Below are 13,872 nucleotides of genomic sequence, written 5' to 3'. Positions count from 1 at the left end.
TTAGCGAATGAAGCAATTTAGTCTTTGAAATCATCAAACACGATCGATCAAGTTATGATCATTTATTTTGATTTATTAGGAGCCGCTTTTTGCTTGGAAGAAATTCGGAACGCTTATGTGTGTAAGGGATACGAATGTGCATGTATGCACGTGTACGTGTGGACAGGGGAATGCACTCTCTCTTAGGACGCACTTAAGAGTGCTTCCCTTGCTCATCTAATTATATTAGCAATCGATTACGTGAGAGCTCAAAGTAAGCCTTCGTTTAAAATTAAACTCTAGAGTTTTTTTATTGAAAGTTACAACGCGGTAATATATTATAAAATGCACTTTTTCAGATTTTCTCTGTCTCGCACTTCTTTTTCCGAGAAATTAATGTCTGTTATTTTTATGAGTTTGGAGAAGCTACTTGAACAATAACTTTAAGTTACTAGCCACTTTTGCGGCTCGTACTCTCCTCGTCCCTCGATGTAACGTTTCGAAATCCACTTGGCACTTTCGTTGTCACCTGCTGAAATGCAACTGAAACTTTTCAGGCGACTGCCGTTGGCTCCTTTTGAGCAACTGTATCTGGGTCGCAAAAGCGACACAGGAAGATTTGCTGACGACAGAGAATCAACACGGAAGAATAGGAGCCAACAGACAGAGAGAAAAAGAGAGAAAACGAGAAGCGCTTCGTCAGTTAAAAAATAGATAAAGAATTCATACGGCGCGGAATAGTGAGATGTGCGAGAAAAATGAGAAAATATGGTACCGCGAGAAACGCGAGGAAAAAATTACCTGAAAAGAGGTCGAAAGAATGAATGTAACAGGTACACGTGAATAATTGACAGACAAACCGACATTGTAGAATTATAGATATGAAGATTAAATGAAACAGAAAGAAGGACAAGGAAAAGGATCGAATAAATTTATAAAACTCTCAGTAAACGATATTCGCGACAAATTTCATTGCAGGATTTCGTTTACTGTTTTATGTGCCTCTGGTCGGTGCAACACCACGTGATATTATAAGTGATACTTTATCCGCGATGTTAAATAAAGCTCGCTCCACAAAATGCAGGGAACATTACATAGAGAAAAAAAGGAAAAGAGAAGGAACATTTAACATTCCTCCAACAAAGCGATTATGAATAATAAAATAACGATCGTGTCAGTATAGAAATCCGTCTCTATTCACGGTTACTGTTTTAATGGATCCGATGGATCATCCGATATCCGATAATATCTGACATTCACGCAACCGGCTGGTTACCGTCGACGATTCAACTTCCGCCTTGCATTACGACTTGTCGATGCAAATGTATGCGCGGCTCTAAGGGGCTTTTTCCCCATTCTCCCTCATCGTCGACTGCGCAGTTCGAGAGGAGTTGTTCCTTCGTATTCGGTATACGGGGGCCGTAAGTTTCGAAACTTCCAGTTGCATTTTGCGGAACAAGTTACGTGACGTAACACATCATAGAACGTATTATATTGCTCGGCGTACTGTTAAAGTTACCTCTGTCGTTTTCGCGTACAGCATTGTAACGTTATGGCGCGAGTGCCGTAAATTAATGTCGCGAAAGACAAGGCAGTATACAGAATTTGCTCGGCAAATACAGTAACAGTGTTTTATTACATTGCAGAAAAAGGGGATGGAGACAGTCGGGAGATACGACAGATAGAGCTGCGTGAAACGTCCAAGTAATTCTTTTATTGTTTCATATTTATACACATAATAAGCATACGATTACATCGTATTAGGTACTATCGATCATATGGTATGTATTATTTATACGTGTAATATCCAGCGTTCTGTACAATAAATAAAGGCTCTAGAGCATTTTAAACATAACATCGCGCGGTTCCGCGCGACTGTGTATGTGTGTGTGTGGGGCATCGAGTAATATAATAATTTAATAACGAGCTCTCTAATATATATCCCCCTTTACGCGTAAATTAATTCGCGCGAATCTGCGACGATTGCGGGCAGTTTTTCACGATCGATATCACGAATATCTTGCCTCAACTCCAAGTCAAGATATATACAGGATATTTTTCTCTTTCACAGTAAATGCTCATAATTTTATACCTTCCTCACCTAGCGTTTTTATCTTTATCGATACATTAATTAATTATTGATGGGCTGATGAGATTTGAATTACTTCGAAAGGGTTGAATCGTGTCAGATACGTGACGAAAATCTCTCGGATCATCTCCAACGTTATTGAAGATCGAAAATACGCGAAAATCTCGAATATTTCAAACGATTTCGGATAAAATTATCCGTAAGTCACGTTTATTAAGCGAAATTTCGGGACGTCAAAATTTAATTAGGCGAGCGAACGTGATTAAGCAATAAATTCCGGAGCGACAAGGGGTTGACGGAAACTCAAGCATCGGGTCGCCGTCTCGTCTCGAGATACGAAACGAGTGATGGATCGAGAAACATATCCGGAGACGAGCGCTGATAATAATCCTTCAATAAACGGCGAGATATTGAAAAAGTAATGGCGATCCCGTTCGATGTGCGGATGTGAGGGATACGCGGCAGCTGGTAACGCGAGTTATGGGATTTCCATGTAATCGTCCGATAAATCCGCCGGTCGTATGCTCAAAAAGAAATATCGTGTTTAAGCTTAATTCGGAAGTGAGTGTGATAAAAATTGATGGCACGGCTCTCGTACGGTTAGCTCCGCGGCCTCGTAAATTCTGCATAATGTCACGGCGTTATGGAAACAACGGTGGGCCCTCGGAGCTGCTCTCGAGCACGAGGATCGATAAGCCGAGTCTCCTTCAGCACCGCCATCGAGCTATCGAGCCGTAACCGGACTTAATCGCGTCCCGCATAGCGAGCTTTAATTGTTTACCCGCTACCGCTGCGGCAACGCGCGTGCAATCGTGCAGCTGTGATATTAATTTATAACAGTTAACGTGACGGCTTCGTTATATTAATTATTACGATGATTCCTCAATGTTTGTGACGGAATTTGCCTATATCGATACGCATGGATTATCTTACAGTCTCATTTCCGTCACAGTAACGTTAAAGCGAATCTCCTGAAATGAGATTACAACTGAGAGGTTTTAGTCTTTCTGTTTTTAGTCTCGATATTGGTTCGTGGTTTTAATAAATTATGTTTCTCGAATACGTGTCTTCGGCAATTTTACAAACATTCGAGTAGTTTATCAGACTTATCGAAGTTTATAAGGAATGCAGCATCTCTGTGTGATCATTATAATATATGAATTTAATCATAATCACTTCGCATTTTAATATCGTCTATTTGCATTTAAATATATATATATATATAAATATGATTACTTTAACAACTACATCATTGTATAATAAACTTTTTCTAGTAATAACGACATCTCGATAATTAGCGATATAAATTTACTATAGAGTTATATATAAAACAATAAAGTTATATATAAAATAATAAATATGATTATTTTATATATTCCGCTTCTTATATTTCGAAATAAAATAATTATTTAATCTGAAATGATGTAGTAAAGTTTCAGACGTAACAATGTTTTTCATAATTAGGTTAAAATATCATTTCTCTTACAATTTGTATGACTTTGCATATCAATCTATTCGAAAGAAATAACGAAATTTAAATTAATCATAAAACTTGTGTTATACGCTAACGAGAAATTATACAGCTTGATTACGTCGAGAAATAGCTTATCGATAATTCTTATTTCTAGACGACTGAAGAGACAACATTCGAAAATTGCAGATTGAATATGAAATTGTCACGGTACATTGATATCACGCCATATTTGGTTCTCTCTTTGGTAGTTTTTATACTTTAACAATAAAACGTGACGATTCGTTACCTATCCCATCCTTTCAGAATCAGCTTGACCGCTGACACCTCCTATTGTCATTTTACACTCGCTAACGGAAACACGTGTGACATGCATCTCTATCTAACGTGTCTCGAGCTCACGAAAGTTTCGTACAGTTTCCAGAGACACAAATCTTTCATGCGTGATTACTTGAGTCGATGGGATCAAAAGCCACGTATAAGTGAAACTCTGTGAAATCGTTCTCAGATATTCAAATTAGAATTTTATTTTCTAAAGCGTTGACGCGATAAAAGAATATTCGATTTGAAATTTCGATAATTAAGTTTTGCAAAGAAAAAAACAGATCACTCACGCGGCTTGTGATTCATTCATATTGAACACACTCAGAATGTTTGCTTAAAATTACAAGCAAAGTCTCGAAAAATGCCTGGCTCGTGTTAATTTGAGAAATTTGCCAATAATAAAAGTATCCGGTAAAATATTTATGTAACTTCATCTGATCTATTTCAGATCGCGCTATTCAAAAATTCCGCTCTTGATCTCAGAGAAAGGCGTACTAACTAAATTCGACGGCGAGGCGAGAACTTTTTCGAAACTTTGGCCAAAATTACAATTGCCTATCGTAAATATACCATGCGCAACGTGGTTGTTCCGGTCCTAAGCGATTTTCGTCGATTCTCAATAACGCGTACGTAGAAATGTCTCAAAGCGAGGAACATATTTTTCTTTCCTTAAAGCGTTAGAGATGTGGCGATACACTTGTGCGAGAATTTGCCAATGAAAAAGGCGATATATAATTACCATTAGAATATAATTATAATTACCATTACCATGTCGTTGGTTTCTTAATAGCGTATATTTAGTAATTATGTAAAAAACGTGTGAGGCGCTTCGTGCTTTCTTTCGACGAACTGGATCAATAAATTACTGTAATCGGTAAAGATTTCCGAAAAGAAATTTGAAATTGTTACCTGTTTGCGTGCGTTCGGAAATTCCAGGCGCGAACGTGAAGATTTCGATGAGTTCGTTACGCAAGAAAGGAAGACGATGCCAAACGCGACGACGTCGCGACAATCGCGACAGCTCTACGTGACCCAGAGGTGGAGCGGGATAATACGCGGTGTCTTGAAGAAGAGTCTTGCAAACTCTCGAGACGCACGGCACTCACCCGGCTGTAAAGGAAAGTCTCAACAAACTGTAAAATCGATATCGATGTTATTTACTGATGCTGCTCTATATAACCCATTGAGGTATATAAATATTATAAAACTCCTTACAAGATTCGATAGCGCGTAGTTTTATTTCCTAAAAATCTCAAACTATTACTTATGTATTGTTGTATCAGTCATTTTAGTTGATTCCTAATTCAAAAAACCAAATCCTGGAAATTTTAAATAAATGATTTCATTATTCGTATATCATTATCAGCATGTATCATTTTTATATTTAATTGTTTATCCATCCATGAAAGCTGTTTAAAGAACGGAACACTGATTGCGAATATATTTTGCGCCTGCACGTCCTCCGGATCTCTTTCTTCAAAACACCCCATATACGGAGAATCCCCATATACGGAAGAGAAGCACGAGTGAATCTCGCGCGGAAACTCTTTGCACGTTGCTCCGTGGTACGGCATTATCACCAGACAGTTCCGCGATCTGCATGAGGTTGCTGCCGCGTCGGTTGGTACTCGAAATCGTCGGGAGAGCACATCCTCTCTGTCGGATTTGACGCAGGCACACGTAGCACGAACACGAGCACGGCCGCTCCCTGTGTCCCTCGGTGGTTCACCACCGCCACTATTCCTCTTCACGTAATCCGCGCTCTTATCTGCGGGGCACGAGTCGAGCATCGAGATGCTCCCCCGCGATAAAGCAATTCGAGGGAACTTTCCTGACGGACAAGTATATAAGAGCAGGATGCGCGGAAACACGGGGGTGAAGCAGAAGAGAAGGGAGCGTTAGTGCCGCTCGAATATCCAGCGTGGTCAAAGGGACGCCCGCGCCGGGGGTGCACGTCTCCCCGATATCGGAAAAGTATTTGCGGAAAATCCTCAGAGCGGTACTCGCGCAAGATTCCGATATTCCGTCATTCTTAATCTTCCCCCCTTCTGTGTTACGGATTTCTTGGGGATTTGCGCCATTAAAGGAACCGCGCGCTTTTTGCAGCGGCCGCTAAGCACAGACGGGGTGATCTTAACAAGTTCGCTCAAACTTTGCGAGTACCTTTCTTTTTTCTTCTGGTCTTTTTGCGATTCTCACGACGAACTCTTCGCTCGCGCAAACTTCAGTCCCGCGACTGTCGACCGCGAGGCGGAAAGTAACGCGTTATGTACAAAAAGTAACGTGTTCGAGTGGGAGAACGATTGTTTGTTAGTTCCATACGGTGTAAATGTAATTAAATCGCGCGTGCGACAGAGAAGCGTCAAATCTGATTCACAGTCGGCATACGCCACCTCCGGGGTTGGTGGATGCGCGTTGCGAGAAAAACATCAACGTGCAACCCAAGATGCCGCACGATGAGAGGAAAAAAAAGGAAAAATTCACTCCGTGTTGCACATGCTTCATCCGCGACCGCGGCACGGATAAACATATTTACGCGGAGAACTTTTTTATACGCGCGCTTGCGTTTCCATGTGTTCGCTACAAAGCACCTTTGATTAAAAACTTCACGGAGAGCGGAGAAAAGCGTGACGATGTCACCGTGCCCGGAGAAGAGAGATCGCCTAATGGGTAATTCATTCTCGGGCGGGAACAAACGACGGGAACGTCGCTGAAAAATATTCGAGTGGCCGACGCGATCCGGGCGGATCTACGCTTAGCGGAAGGAGGTTCGTAAGAGTCGCGGCCGGCAAATGATATCGATGTTCCCGCTCTCGATCCCTGTTCCGCGCGATCTGATCCTCTTAGGGTCGTTTGTCGGAGCCGCCGAATCGCAAATCTCGTCGAGGAAGTACGCTCGTTCTACGTGATTACTTTGGACCGGGAACGCGCTGCGCATCCAAATCGCAATTCCGTTTTCCGTGATGCTGATCGAGAGTATGCGTGATAAACGACGTTAAGTTAATTGTAGAAGAAATTGTTCGATGTCAATGAGCGCCCGTCGCGGTGCCATGTAAGTTTAACTCCTTGGATGCGGAACTTTGTGTTTCCAAAACTTATTCTTGATTTTATTACATAACAAATGCTTGAAAGCGCGTTCATCCTAAAACGAAAAAGATGTATAATGTTCAACTTGACAATTATATTGGTCATTGTTTTAGTTTTTTAGAGATTCAAACCATCGTCCTTCTAATATTTCATATTCTTTGCAGGTTGCAGGTGTTAATTAAAATAATTTACTTTATATAAACTTAATAAAAATTTCCCAAAAATATGGATTTTGCAATGAGAATAATTACCCGAAAAAATGATAATTGATTATCCCGATTTAACAAACGCATTTTACGAAAATATACATAACAGGACAACATCCAACGTAGTCGCCGAATCTTCGTATCTGACGATGTTTGAGATTACTCGTGCACGGCATCCAAAGTGTTAACAATCACGCTAATTAGCCGAAGACAAACGGAGACGCTCGAGCGCAAGCAACGATCGCGTCTCTCAGGATCGATCGTCCATCTGATTCACCACTGCCAGGGCCTGAGGAGGAAGCTCGACGAGAGAAGGCCGACGAGGGTCGTCCAAGCGGCGAGATCGAGCGCACCACGTCTGGATCCGGCCCCGCCGTTTACGCAAGTCTCTCGGATGCTGACGATCTTGAGGCCGCGACGTCCCAGCAGATTGTGAACGCCTCGTTTGTCGCTCTTCTGCAGGATGTGCTCGCGCGACAGTAGCAGCGAGTAGAGTTGGCTGTTGGGGCTCCGTGAACAGAAAGTCAACACCATGTCCGACGCGACGGCCTTCATTACGTGCACACTGCCGGTGAACTGCTTGTACTGCTTCTCCGCCAAGGTACCTGCAAATTAAATCAAGCAGCCGGGTAAAAAGCAGATACCGCGACGCGATATACAAGGGGAAATTCTCCCTATCGAATTTCCTACTCTGCTTTTCGAGCAGCGCGACATGAAAACCTCTCTCGTACATACAAAATCGTCGTGACTGCAGAAATAAATGTCCGTCGACGACAATTCTATTTTTATAGAGTGGTTTCATTTTTGCGAGGAACGTCTTCGTGTGGAATAAGAAGAGTACGGTGGAAACGACACGATCTTTCGTATGCGCAAATTTGTGTCTCGTCTAATAATATTTCGGGAGTTATAAAAGATGAAACATCTCGCAATTGCAACGGTAGAATTTGTGATTGGATTAACGTTCTCAATTTATTTCCGGAAAATATTTAATAAGCTTGTAAATGAATAATATGAATCTTTCTGGCATCTAGATATTTAAATAAGAATCGCAGGATGTAGGGACATCTTTAATCAGTTCTGAAAAATTGCATGTGTTGGTGGTAGAAGTGATAAATGAGACTCTTCGGCTCCAGCAGGCTTCTCGAAATAGGTATCTAAGATATTGTCGTGGCTAGAAGCACGACAATAAAGAAGGATCAGGTATGTAGTAAAGGCTTGACTTTCCAATTTCCTGCCTCTGTTGATACGACGAGGAGGAGGAACATTATCTAGCCTAAGTACGTACAACACATACCTATATGTATACCTATATGCGTAACGTTATATTGTAATGATACTGAAAACAGTATTATAGTGTGAGCATAAATAAGTAATAAACTTTGAGTTTTGGGATTGACAATTGTTTCAAAAAAATTACAAGGTTGTATACGTCAATATATATATATCATCATTATTTTTCTATTACATCGTTCAATAAATTCATGCTTCGTTAATTTCCTGTCCTAGCATCGAGAAAGTGATCAAGCACTTTAGATAATGAACATGAGCGTAGTAACAGAAACTGACGCGAGTGGCATGAGATTAAAAAGAAACCGAGATATTCCCTCCAGAGAGAGATTCGCGAGTGACGAGTAACAAATAGTGCACAATACCATTGTATTTAGTATCATTTATCACGAACGTGGCACTTTTATCTGAACACATTTAATGGACTAAGTCTCCGCTTTGACAAATGTAACTTTCAACCACTTCACCGGATTCCGAGATATAAATTTCAAGCTGCGCAACGTTTAATCTACGAAAATGTTTAATCCACGCGAGGTAAATAACGATGCCTGACCAGAATAAAGCAACTGGTATTCCATTCGGTACATTAGCAGGGCTTTATCTAACTTTATCTAAAATTGTTATTCACTCCTGTAAACAATTTAGAATCTCTCAGAGTTACTGCCGTTACATCACTCTGTCTTACTTTGCGATTGGCAAATGTTTCAGTATCGCGAGTCTTAATTCATGCATTATCACGTGATTAAGCCGAACCGGTCTTATTCGTATTACTCGTCTCGAGTAAAACGCTTCAGTAATTGGAGATTCAATTATGATTGCACTTGCTAGCATCGTTTGGATGGATCGACGATTGTCTACGGCGACGCGACGCACGCATCCTGTGGAAATATGTAATATTACGTCTCATTACATAGTTGAGAATGCGCTTAACGTTATGAAGTGAAATATACGGAAACGAGACGGCATGCACGTGTACAATCTATATGCAGCGTAATGCTCAGCGACCGTAAGCGACGCACATGCATTCCGTGTTCGCGGTATCATCGCAATGTCGGAAATATTTCAGCAGGGATAGCGCTTTAATGCTTGACATTTAGAAGCATCCGCGTTTCGAGGAACGGAGCGTAATCGGCTTACATCCATGGGGCAAGGCCCCATGAGGAGGATAGATCGGATCTACTTTTGCCGAATGAACCGTTAATCTTTGATAAATCTTTGATAACTCCAGAGCTCGACTTCTTCTCAGTGGAAACGCCGGAGTAAGTCGCGTGTGTGCCGCGAGCTGCTCTTCCGAGTCTTCTCGTACCTCTCAGCCGATTAAGCACGTACGTGGAGCTTTGCATGCAACTTTCTCCACGCTGCGGCCTGTGCGTGTAAATTGTCTCGCAACTGTCGCCGGATAATCATCCCTTCTCATAATCGTGACCGAACATGATCGAAACGTCATGTACGACGACGTCCCATACAGATGTGCGACGTATCGATCACTGCCACAAAGCGCACTGACAATTCATCGGAATGGCAGTTCAGTGAAACGTTCGCCGATGACATCGACTGGATTGTTCTGCCTATTAAGCGAATCGCTGGCAATGAAATTGAAAGGCGTCATGATATCCGTAATTGCGGATAATTAGATATTTATCTCGCCGCGCTCTTGCCGATCACGTTAAAGTCAGAAATTAATTGAATTAAAACAATGCAGCAATTAAATGCGCGCTCAATTGCGTATGTTGCGCACAACATGCCAGCAACGCTATTTCCGCAATCGCATCACTCGATACACTATACACTGTCGCGATTAGCATTCGAATTCGCTCCCGTGGCCTATCATTATATGTATGTATGTATATATATTATACATATTGATGGCACTATCATTATATTCATATTTTATCAATTACTGCTCCATATTATTGCTCCGAATTAAGCGACGAGTGACAACGCGCGTGTCTCCCTTTTCATGCCCGCATAAACAGTTACATACATAATAACGGTTAAACAGCATACCATGAATGAACAACGTACTATATCGTATATTAACAAGCAAACTAATTAACCGATTACCTTAACAATTACATTCGCTCTTCTCGGTTTTACTATCACGAGCTCAATTAACACTCTAGTGTTAATGATATACTCGTAAAGCTTGTAAAACTTTCTTTGTTACGAACTTTTTGTACGTAGGTATATTTCCATTTTGTAGCATCAAGTATTTTGATGCTACCTTATGCATGTAATATAATTTTCCCAGGTAAAAGATAACGTTGTCCCCGTCTGCGAATTTGGAAACTAGGTTGGCAGGATAACGATAAGAACTTTTCCGGAAAAGTTCGTAGAACGGCATTTATGACTTCAAGTGGACAGTCATCTCGCATCTCGATATATCAGCCTTGTCAGCGTCTCCTCGTTGTCTCGTCGAGCGTGGTCCACGGAACGCAAAGTACGTTGCACGAAAATTACGGATTCCATCGCGAAAAACTGCCCCAGATCTCCCTTTTTAGTGCTCAAAGTACGGCAGCTGCAGCTCTGATGAGATTCCCGGCCGAAGTCAAGGGAAGTTAAATTTGGTGAGAGGAAGATGTCGGAGGAAAGTTTTCATTCCGCCGTCTATAAAACGGCAAAAACATTCTCGCGGCGGATCCTCGCGGCGCAGTCCTAGTGCATCCGGTTCAAGGAGCGGCTAATGCACAGAATTGATTTAACTTTCCGTAATAAAGTCGCTTATGTATACGTATATACGTCGCAAAAAAGTAAACGTTCATCGCGCTCAATTTCCGATCGCGCGATTTCCGTTTTATTTATATGATGAGGCACGAATAAAGCTTATTTGGTACATAATTTTTTGAAAATTTTGTCAACTAAACTTATGATTTGATTAAAAGTCTGTTTATCAGGCATTTTGTATTTAATTTTTGTTATTTCTCTTCATTGCATACGTTCATCTTTTATTTCTGATCTCTAAATTTTATTATTTAATAATACCCATACATTTGCTTAAGAAATAGTAATTACTTTATTTGTATATCGAGCACCGAGCATAAAAGCACCGAGATAACCACTTGATTGTACACATTTATTCGCTAAAATATTTTGTAAAAAAATAGAGAGGAAGAGAATATACCCTTTCCATTCCATCTCTAATCTCTAGAAAGATATTCCTCAGGAATTTTATTATACTGGAATTTTTCTGGTGCCTCAATATTGAAATACTGTAAGTTAAAATTGATTTTAAGTTAGAGTATTACGAGAACTTCATGGCGGCAAAATATCGAAATTGAAAGAATCTTTTACAGTATCTTAACAGAACGTACTATACAATACTTGAAAATAAATATCGCAGTAACATTCACGTAAAATCACATTTATAATGAACATTGATTAGAACAATAAAATACTTTAAAGTTACTATGAACCATGGACAATTGTAATTGTTGATGTTACTAAACACACAAATGCTATGAAACTAATACAACCAGTAATTTTCGCATGGCTGAAAATGGGATAACCGACCAACAGAACTTATTTAATCTTCCTGCTTCAGAGACACATGGGAGTCGTGTCGTTCCGGTCGTGCCGCCATTTCCCCGAATGAGGAGGATTCATTCGCGAGGGGATTAATATGAGGAGCGAACTTCCGTTTCCCGATGCCGCGTCCTCCGAAGTTCCAGCGACTCCACAAACAGCGTTCGTACATCAATCGAGCATACACTCACAGATCCACGATGCGCTCGTCGGGCATATTATCCCGGAAGCCCAGATCGTTTTCGGTTTTCGGATTAGCGTGTACCGCCGGGTGGACCGAAACGAACTCCCGGAAACCTCAATCCGTATTACGTTTTCGTCCGCTCGCGCTCGCCATTATAACCGAGATCCCGTATTTGCTGTTGGCTGATAGCGAAGAATAGCGGGGGCGGGAAGGGTACACGGATCCGGATGCCGACGTGGAGAACGAGGGCGGATGGAACTTGCAGAGTCGGCCGGAAAGAAATTAAAAAGAGCAGATGGTCGCGTGACTTTTGAAAAATTATTTTCCGCGTCGTCGGGCGCGTTCTCCTCCGGGGGCCTCCTCGCGACGAATTCTCCGCGTTCCCCGTCATTTTCCGACAACCGGCATTCGTAATTGGATGCCTCGACTTTACTGGCTTACGACGGCTGAATCCTGGCTCGACTGACGGTTAACCGATAATCACACGGGCGACTCCACGAATTCATTAAGATCGTTATCCAACGCGCCTTGGGACTCTAATTACCGCTGACGAATCGCATTTTAGAGCGGCTACATTGATAATTACATTGATATTGATGCGCAAGGTACATTTCGCCGCGATGTATTCCCTTTCACGGAAGGATCACGCTGGAGAATCACGTTGGATTACGTGGAATTTGGAATTTTTGCGAGTGTTTTTATCATGTTACAACGTTACATTTCGTGATTTTCATGAATTAGCTGGAAATGACATTCTGCTCATTTTCATTTAACGGACTTTTCAATCTACATTTTTAATTTTTACGTCAGCGAACTTTACTTGCTAATTTTTTCCATTTTTAAGGTTCACTTTTTTTACGAAAATGTCAAACGAATGCAATATCATCGTACGTGTCCCTCCATTTTATTGCAAAATTGATCAAGAAATCTGTACGTGACAAGAGGCACGTTTGTTCTAGAGTGTCGCGTATATGACATTTTTTTTCTCGCGATGACAACATATTGCCTCGAACTCACAATCAATCTTTTTCCTACGCTCGGTAGCTGCGCGTTTAGAGGCTTCCCTCGAGAGTCACAAGGAATTCGCCAAGGAATACAATTCGATCGCGCTTCCTACGCGATCAAATTCCCCGCAGGTGTTTGACGATCAATTCAAAATGTGTATTAACTGTTCTAAGATCCGCCGCTTTAATGGCGCGTCCCTAATGCTGCCGTAATTCTGAACGCGATTTACTTGGCCGAATCGTTAATCCAATTTACTCTGCGAGCGATTCCCTGAATCTCCCAGAACTGCCAGACGAATGTAACATAATCGGTTACTTTGGATCGACTAATAATGATCATCCGTTAAAAAATTTTAAAGCGGGTTTGAAATTTGAACACTCCCGGTATATCCGTCTCCATTAAAGCAGATCTTTTTATGATAATTTCATTTCTATGTTATTAAATCCACTCTTAAAAAAGCCGTGTTAAATCAAATCGAAATTATTGTTGCCTCTTTTCCGCGACGCTGATTGGTTATCTCGATTCGCGTTGTGCGTTATGTTCAGTTTAGATTACCATCGCGCGGCTGTCTTTGCGTGGAGGTTAACAATTTGAGTGTGATAATTGTGCATATAATAAATAACAGATGAATATTATTATTCGAAAACATTATTAATATTGAAAAATAAAATAGCGCGCGCCTGTGTTGTACTGGTAACAATATAAATATCCCAGAACT

The 13,872-nt window shown here is 41.2% G+C and overlaps 1 protein-coding gene across 1 annotated transcript in view; it reads right to left on the bottom strand.

Moving 5' to 3' along the window:
• Window positions 1–1,671: 1,671 nt before the first annotated feature.
• LOC105281242 overlaps window positions 1,672–13,872 on the bottom strand; it is a 59,369-nt gene continuing 47,168 nt past the window's right edge. The window contains exon 3 of the mRNA XM_011342332.3: window positions 1,672–7,761. Within this exon, the coding sequence (XP_011340634.1) occupies window positions 7,430–7,761 (332 nt within the window). The 3' untranslated portion in view covers window positions 1,672–7,429. The remainder of the gene's footprint in view (window positions 7,762–13,872) is intronic.

Source organism: Ooceraea biroi, chromosome 6 (genome assembly GCF_003672135.1).
Source record: "Ooceraea biroi isolate clonal line C1 chromosome 6, Obir_v5.4, whole genome shotgun sequence".
Classification (NCBI taxonomy): Eukaryota; Metazoa; Arthropoda; class Insecta; order Hymenoptera; family Formicidae; genus Ooceraea; species Ooceraea biroi.
Note: the sequence above shows the minus strand (reverse complement) of the source record. Positions and strands in the feature narration are given on the sequence as shown.